The sequence below is a fragment of the Perkinsus marinus genome (assembly GCF_000006405.1).
Source record: "Perkinsus marinus ATCC 50983 genomic scaffold scf_1104296975560, whole genome shotgun sequence".
NCBI lineage: Eukaryota > Perkinsozoa > Perkinsida > Perkinsidae > Perkinsus > Perkinsus marinus.
In genome coordinates this window covers 11,059-19,509 of record NW_003200738.1, presented here as the reverse complement: position 1 = coordinate 19,509, position 8,451 = coordinate 11,059, and the positions used below count along the sequence as shown (strand labels likewise).

Genomic DNA, 8,451 nt, shown 5'->3' with positions numbered 1-8,451 from the left:
CCCCCCCTCTATCCAGTCCCTCATCGCTTTGATTCCAGTGACTGTCGAACGGCCTGGCACGTATCCGTGCACCCCGTCCGGCACCTCGTGGGTGCGCCAGTGCCACAGGATCACCTTTTCCAGAACCTTGCCCAAGACCCTGAGCAGCGATATTGGACGCCATCTCTTCCACGGGTTCTCTGCTAGGCCATTCCCTTGGTCCACTCCTTTGGAGGGTTTGGGTATCAACACCAGTCTCACAGGTTTGAAGGCTCGGGGAAAGACCCCTAGTTGCACCGATGCCTTCATCACTTCCCAGATTTCTCCGCGAAAGTTGCTGGAGCTCTCCACCGCGTATCGAACATGTTCGTATGCACATTCATCATCTCCCGGAGCCCGCCCTTTTGGCGTGACAGCTAGTAGGCGGCGGAAAGTCTCCATCTCCATCTCGAAGTATGGTCCATGGTTCGCCTCTTCCCTGTGGTGATTCGCAGAGCCTTCCCTTCTGTCTCCATCCCCTGTTGCTGGACCTACGAAGTAGTCCATGGCCTGCTCGGCATCGAACCATTCTTGCAGTGCCCTAGGCTTCGCCCACCTTTTTACCGCTCCCTCATCCATGGCCTCTATGGCCTTCCTAGCTGCATCCCGTTTGCGTTGCTTAATTCCCTTAAGCAGGGCCCTTCTTGCCTCTACTTCAGCCTCTGCCAAGGCTGGCACCTCAGTAGTGGTCGATGTAGTAGATGTCGTAGTACTTGAAGAGGATAGTTCATCGACCCAGCCCTCTTCGAGACTCTCTGTCGTAGTAGAGGTCGCGGCGAAGTCGGTAGTCGGCGTTTTAGAGGAAGACAAAGTAGTTGTCACTGTTGTGGACGTGGTCGCTTCTTCAGTGGTGGTCGATGTAGTAGTTGTCGTAGTACTAGAAGAGGGCGATTCATTAAGCGAATCTTCTCCGAGACTCTGCGTCGTAGGAGAAGTCGCAGTAGCATCAGTACTCGGAGTTGTAGAGGAGGAAAGAGTAGTTGTCATTGTTGACGACGTGATCGCTTCCTCAGTAGTGTTCGATGTGGTAACTGTAGTAGTTGTCATTGTTGAGGACGCGGTCGTTCTTTCAGTAGTGGTTGATGTCGTAGTACTAGAAGAGGACAGTTCATTGAGCCAGTCTTTCTCGAGGCTCTCTGTCGTAGTAGAAGTCGCGGCAAACTCGGTAGTCGGAGTTGGAGAGGAAGACAGAGAAGTTGTCACTGTTGAGGATGTGATCGCTTCTTCAGTAGTGGTCGATGCAGTAGATGTCGTAGTACTAGAAGAGGACGGTTCATCGAGCCAATCTTCCCCGGGACTCTGCGTCGTAGTAGAAGTCGCGGTAACATCGGTAGTCGAGGTTGTAGAGGAGGACAGACTAGTTGTCATTGTTGAGGAGGTGATCGCTCCTCCAGTAGTAGTCGATGTAGTAGATGTCGTAGTACTTGAAGAGGATAGTTCATCGACCCAGCCCTCTTCGAGACTCTCTGTCGTAGTAGAGGTCGCGGCGAAGTCGGTAGTCGGCGTCGTAGAGGAAGACAAAGTAGTTGTCACTTTTGTGGACGTAGTCGCTTCTTCAGTGGTGGTCGATGTGGTAGTTGTCGTAGTACTAGAAGAGGGCGATTCATTAAGCGAATCTTCTCCGAGACTCTGCGTCGTAGGAGAAGTCGCAGTAGCATCAGTACTCGGAGTTGTAGAGGAGGAAAGAGTAGTTGTCATTGTTGACGACGTGATCCCTTCTTCAGAAGTGGTTAACGTAGTAGATATCGTAGTACTAGAAGAGGACAGTTCGTCGGCCCAGTCTTCCTCGGGACTCTCTGTTATAGTAGAGGTCGCGGCAAAGTCAGTCGTCGGAGTCGTAGTACTAGAAGAGGACAGTTCGTCGGCCCAGTCTTCCTCGGGACTCTCTGTTATAGTAGAGGTCGCGGCAAAGTCAGTCGTCGGAGTTGTAGAGGAGGACAAAGTAGTTGTCATTGTTGACGAGGTGATCGCTTCTCCGGTAGTGGTCGATGTAGTATATGTCGTAGTACTTGAAGAGGACAATTCATTGACCTTGCCCTCCTCGAGACTCTCTGTCGTAGTAGAGGTCGCGGCAAAGTCAGTCGTCGGAGTTGTAGAGGAGGATAGAGTAGTTGTCACCCTTGAGGACGTGATCGCTTCCTCAGTAGTGGTCGATGTAGTAGATGTCGTAGCACTTGAAGAGGATAGTTCATCGACCCAGCCCTCTTCGAGACTCTCTGTCTTAGTAGAGGTCGCGGCGAAGTCGGTAGTCGGCGTTTTAGAGGAAGACAAAGTAGTTGTCACTGTTGTGGACGTGGTCGCTTCTTCAGTGGTGGTCGATGTAGTAGTTGTCGTAGTACTAGAAAAGGGCGATTCATTAAGCAAATCTTCTCCGAGACTCTGCGTCGTAGGAGAAGTCGCAGTAGCATCAGTACTCGGAGTTGTAGAGGAGGAAAGAGTAGTTGTCATTGTTGACGACGTGATCGCTTCCTCAGTAGTGGTCGATGTGGTAACTGTAGTAGTTGTCATTGTTGAGGACGCGGTCGTTCTTTCAGTAGTGGTTGATGCCGTAGTACTAGAAGAGGACAGTTCATTGAGCCAGTCTTTCTCGAGGCTCTCTGTCGTAGTAGAAGTCGCGGCAAACTCGGTAGTCGGAGTTGGAGAGGAAGACAGAGTAGTTGTCACTGTTGAGGATGTGATCGCTTCTTCAGTAGTGGTCGATGCAGTAGTTGTCGTAGTACTAGAAGAGGACGATTCATCGAGCCAATCTTCCCCGAGACTCTGCGTCGTAGTAGAAGTCGCGGTAACATCGGTAGTCGGGGTTGTAGAGGAGGACAGACTAGTTGTCATTGTTGAGGAGGTGATCGCTCCTTCAGTAGTAGTCGATGTAGTAGATGTCGTAGTACTTGAAGAGGATAGTTCATCGACCCAGCCCTCTTCGAGACTCTCTGTCGTAGTAGAGGTCGCGGCGAAGTCGGTAGTCGGCGTCGTAGAGGAAGACAAAGTAGTTGTCACTGTTGTGGACGTGGTCGCTTCTTCAGTGGTGGTCGATGTGGTAGTTGTCGTAGTACTAGAAGAGGGCGATTCATTAAGCGAATCTTCTCCGAGACTCTGCGTCGTAGGAGAAGTCGCAGTAGCATCAGTACTCGGAGTTGTAGAGGAGGAAAGAGTAGTTGTCATTGTTGACGACGTGATCGCTTCCTCAGTAGTGGTCGATGTGGTAACTGTAGTAGTTGTCATTGTTGAGGACGCGGTCGTTCTTTCAGGAGTGGTTGATGTCGTAGTACTAGAAGAGGACAGTTCATTGAGCCAGTCTTTCTCGAGGCTCTCTGTCGTAGTAGAAGTCGCGGCAAACTCGGTAGTCGGAGTTGGAGAGGAAGACAGAGAAGTTGTCACTGTTGAGGATGTGATCGCTTCTTCAGTAGTGGTCGATGCAGTAGATGTCGTAGTACTAGAAGAGGACGGTTCATCGAGCCAATCTTCCCCGGGACTCTGCGTCGTAGTAGAAGTCGCGGTAACATCGGTAGTCGAGGTTTTAGAGGAGGATAGACTAGTTGTCATTGTTGAGGAGGTGATCGCTTCTCCAGTAGTAGTCGATGTAGTAGATGTCGTGGTACTTGGAGAGGACAATTCATCGACCTTGCCCTCCTCGAGACTCTCTGTCGTAGTAGAGGTCGCGGCAAAGTCAGTCGTCGGAGTTGTAGAGGAGGATAGAGTAGTTGTCACCTTTGAGGACGTGATCGCTTCCTCAGTAGTGGTCGATGCAGTAGATGTCGTAGCACTTGAAGAGGATAGTTCATCGACCCAGCCCTCCTCGAGACTCTCTGTCGTAGTAGAGGTCGCGGCGGAGTCGGTAGTCGGCGTTGCAGGGGACGACAAAGTAATTGTCACTGTTGTGGACGTGGTCGCTTCTTCAGTGGTGGTCGATGTAGTAGTTGTGGTAGTACTAGAGGAGGGCAATTCATTAAGCAAATCTTCTCCGAGACTCTGCGTCATAGGAGAAGTCGCGGTAGCATCAGCACTCGGAGTTGTAGAGGACAATAGAGTAGTTGTCATTGTTGACGACGTGATCGCTTCCTCAGTAGTGGTCGATGTGGTAACTGTAGTAGTTGTAATTGTTGAGGACGCGGTCGTTCGTGCAGTAGTCGTCGATGCCGTAGTACTAGAAGAGGACAGTTCATTGAGCCAGTCCTTCTCGAGGCTCTCTGTCGTAGTAGAAGTCGCGGCAAAGTCGGTAGTCGGAGTTGGAGAGGAAGACAGACTAGTTGTCATTGTTGAGGAGGTGATCGCTCCTTCAGTAGTAGTCGATGTAGTAGATGTCGTAGTACTTGAAGAGGACAATTCATCGACCCAGCCCTCCTCGAGACTCTCTGTCGTAGTAGAAGTCGTGGTGGCCTCGGTAGTTGAGAATGTCGAGGAAGGAGCCGACGGAATTGAAGTCACCTTGACAGGGCCCAGTGCACGGGAGTGGCCAGCGTATATCATAGTGCTGGGACGATGCCACGAATCTCGCGCTTCACCAAGTGATTGATGTACAGCCGTCCACCACGACTCACCGCGAGCGCTTGCGGCTTCATACGTCACTTCGCCCCTCGAACCTGGGGACTCTCCAGCGGTCCACGAGCGCGACTCACCTATGTCTCGTACCGATGTTGTGGCTGTCCAAGCTGCAGACGACCCTGACTTAAAGTGCGTCTCAGAATCATGACGCGAAACGTCTTTCCCATATTGTGATATTTCAGAGTTCCCCGCCCATCGTCCGAGCGCCATAGTTGCTATCCCTGCTGTTGTTTCAGCCCAGACGGAACTTAAACCAGAGGCTCCAACGGTGTTAATATCACTCCACTCCGCGTTCGATCCGGACGCAGGCAATGTCCTACGTTCACTCTGAAGTGCATCAGAGACTCCAGATAGCGCATCGGATTGATCTCTATCCCAAACATCCGAAGCGCCACTAGAGGGATGGTCGCCTTGCGTCCACCAAAACTCATTTCTGGTTGCGAGAGTGGGATACGCTTCTCCTTCAGACTCTCCTGTATGCCAAGAGCGCGAGTCGCCTGTGTCTTGCACCGATGCCGCGGTCGTCCATATTGCGAAGTCTCCTGTGCTTGTATCCGCCATGGAATTGTGAGAGGAAGAAAATTCCCCAGACTGAGGTACCCGAGAACTCCTCGACCACTGACCAAGCGCAGAGGACGCTACTTCCGAGGCTGTTCCATCCCAGGCCGAGCCTAAACCGCTAGCCTCGCCGATATCGCTTGTACTCCACTTGGTGTTCACTCCTGCTTCGTGTGCTGCATCGTGCCCTTGCTGAAGTGTAATAGAGCTTCCGGAAAAGGTATCCGTCCCATCTCGATGCCATACATCAGCCGCTCCTCCCACGGCCTGCTCCGTGGCTCTCCACCACCACTCATTCCTCACAGCTGCCGGGGCTTCCTCGTGATTATCGAGATTTCCAGTCCTCCAAACGTGCGTATGCCCTCCGTCTTGAACCGATGATGAAGTTGTCCAAGTTGCAGATGATCCCGATCTTGTCTCTCCTACGGAGCTGTGAAGTAGGACAGATTCTCCAGATTGGGGTATTTCCGAACTTTTCTCCCATTGTCCGAGAGCTGCCGATGATATTCCCGCTGCTGTTCCATCCCAGACGGAATTCGAACCGGAATCTTCAACGGTATTGCTAGCACTCCATTCTGTGTTCGATCCCGTTCCGGATAGTGTCTTGCCTCGACTTTGAAGTGCATCAGAGACTCCAGATAGCTCATCCGATTGATTTCTATCCCAGAGATCCGAAGCACCACCCGAGGCCAGGTCGTCTTGTGTCCACCAAAACTCATTTCTGGCTGCGAGAGTGGTATCCGCTCCTCCTTCAGACTCTCCTGTATGCCAAGAGCGCGAGTCGCCTGTCTCTTGCACCGATGCTGCGGCCGTCCATGTTACGAAGTTTCCTGAGCTTGCATCCGCCTTGGAAAGGTGAGAGGAAGAAGATTCCCCAGACTGAGGTACCCGAGAGCTCCTCGACCACTGACCAAGCGCAGAGGACGCTATCTCTGAGTCTAATCCATCCCAGGTCGAGCTTGAACCGCTAACCTCGCCGATATCGCTTGTACTCCACTCGGTGTTCACTCCTGCTTGGTATGCTACATCGTGCCCTTGCTGAAGTGTAATAGAGCTTCCGGAAAAGGTATCCGTCCCATCTCGATGCCATACATCAGCCGCTCCTCCCACGGCCTGCTCTGTGGCTCTCCACCACCACTCATTCCTCGTGCCGCCGGGGACTTTCTCGTGCTTACCAAGTTCTCCATTACTCCAAACGCGCGAATGCCCTTCGTCTCCTACCGAAAATGAATTTGTCCAGGTTGCAGATGATCCCGATCTCGTCTCCGCCAGAGAGCTGTGAAGTAGGAGAGATTCTCCAGATTGGGGTATTTCAGAACTTTTCTCCCATTGTTCGAGTGCTGCAGAGGGTATTTCCGCTGCTGTTCCATCCCAGACGGAACTCAAACCAGAACCGTCAATAGCATTGCTAGCACTCCATTTTGTGTTCGATCCCGCTTCGGATAGTGTCCTGCCTAGACTCTGAAGTGTATTAGAGACTCCAGATAGCGTACTCGATTGATCTTTATCCCAGAGATTCGAAGCACCACCCGAGGCGTGGTTGTCTTCTTTCCACCAAATCTCATTCCTGGCTGCGGGAGTGGGATCCGCTTCTCCCTCAAACTCTCCTGTATGCCAAGAGCGCGAATCGCCTGTGTCTTGCACCGATGCCGCGGTCGTCCATGTTACGAAGTTTCCTGAGCTTGTATCCGCCCTGGATTTGTGAGAGGAAGAAGATTCCCCAGACTGAGGTACCCGAGAACTCCTCGACCACTGACCAAGCGCAGAGGCCGCCACACTTGAGGCTGTTCCATCCCAGGTCGAGCTTGAACCGCTAGCCCCGACGATGTCGCTTGTACTCCATTCCGTGTTCACTCCTGCTTCGTATGGCGTATCGTGCCCTTGCTGAAGTGTAATAGAGCTTCCGGAAAAGGTATCCGTCCCATCTCGGCGCCATACATCAGCCGCTCCTCCCACGGCCTGCTCCGTGGCTCTCCACCACCACTCATTCCTCACAGCTGCCGGGGCTTCCTCGTGATTATCGAGATTTCCAGTCCTCCAAACGTGCGTATGCCCTCCGTCTTGAACCGATGATGAAGTTGTCCAAGTTGCAGATGATCCCGATCTTGTTTCTCCTACGGAGCTGTGAAGTAGGACAGATTCTCCAGATTGGGGTATTTCCGAACTTTTCTCCCATTGTCCGAGAGCTGCCGATGATATTCCCGCTGCTGTTCCATCCCAGGCGGAACTCGAACCGGAATCTTCAACGGTACTGCTAGCACTCCATTTTGTGTTCGATCCCGTTCCGGATAGTGTCTTGCCTCGACTTTGAAGTGCATCAGAGGCTCCAGATAGCTCATCCGATTGATCTCTATCCCAGAGATCCGAAGCACCACCCGAGGCCAGGTCGTCTTGTGTCCACCAAAACTCATTTCTGGCTGCGAGAGTGGTATCCGCTCCTCCCTCAGACTCTCCTGTATGCCAAGAGCGCGAGTCGCCTGTGTCTTGCACCGATGCTGCGGCCGTCCATGTTACGAAGTTCCCTGAGCTTGCATCCGCCTTGGAATTGTGAGAGGAAGAAGATTCCCCAGACTGAGGTACCCGAGAACTCCTCGACCACTGACCAAGCGCAGAGGACGCTACCTCTGAGGCTGTTCCATCCCAGGCCGAGCTCGAACCAGTTATTTCTGAATGGTTTGCGATACTCCAGTTTGCGCTGCTCCCTACAGCAATGGAGCCATTCGTGCTCTGGTATAAAGATGAGTCACCAACATGAAAATCTCCTCGTTGCCATCGGTTCGAAATTCCCTCTACAGCTTGTGCAGAGTCCTTCCACCAGATTTCATTGGGTCCCTCAGGCCTTCGTGATTCTGCTCTAGTCCACCAATCGGTCTGACCTTTATCCTCACCCATCGATCCACCTATCCACTCGTTCGAGGAGCCTCGGTCCACTGTTTTAGTTGTATATCGAGACGAAGCACTGGATCTACCCACTGTGGGAGCTCGGGAACTGGCTGTCCAACGTTCCCAGGCTGCGCGGGAAAGTGGCGTTGTTGCTGTCGTGTCCCATACACCTTTTGAACCAGATTTGTCCAACTCATTCTTTGCACTCCATTTCTTATTGATTCCTGTTGCAGTGATTGCATCACTGCTGACATTCTCATTCAGCTTGTCAGCGTGGCTATACCAAGCTAGAACGATACCAAATAGGAGCATGTCATACTGATGTAAAATAACTGCTCTGGTTAATGACGAGAGTATTGTTGCCGGATGCGAGACGTCACTTTTGATGGATGAATAGCGGTGTAGGTCCACACATTTACCTGTCGATATTTTTGCATACACTAGGGCTCCTCT

General features: G+C 52.1%; 2 protein-coding genes across 2 annotated transcripts in view; both read right to left on the bottom strand.

Annotated features, from left to right (window-relative positions):
- Positions 1 to 1,005, bottom strand: part of Pmar_PMAR016043 (merozoite surface antigen 2, putative) — a gene marked incomplete at both ends in the record, with an annotated part of 1,311 nt that extends 306 nt beyond the window's left edge. The window contains one exon of the mRNA XM_002765214.1: positions 115 to 1,005. Coding sequence (XP_002765260.1) covers positions 115 to 1,005 — 891 coding nt within the window. The remainder of the gene's footprint in view (positions 1 to 114) is intronic.
- Positions 1,006 to 1,375: 370 nt separating this feature from the next.
- The window catches only part of Pmar_PMAR016040 (hypothetical protein), a gene marked incomplete at both ends in the record, with an annotated part of 7,496 nt that continues 420 nt past the window's right edge, over positions 1,376 to 8,451 (bottom strand). Inside the window, 4 exons of the mRNA XM_002765213.1 lie at positions 1,376 to 1,441; positions 3,724 to 6,153; positions 6,291 to 6,332; positions 7,909 to 8,275. Coding sequence (XP_002765259.1) covers positions 1,376 to 1,441; positions 3,724 to 6,153; positions 6,291 to 6,332; positions 7,909 to 8,275 — 2,905 coding nt within the window. The remainder of the gene's footprint in view (positions 1,442 to 3,723; positions 6,154 to 6,290; positions 6,333 to 7,908; positions 8,276 to 8,451) is intronic.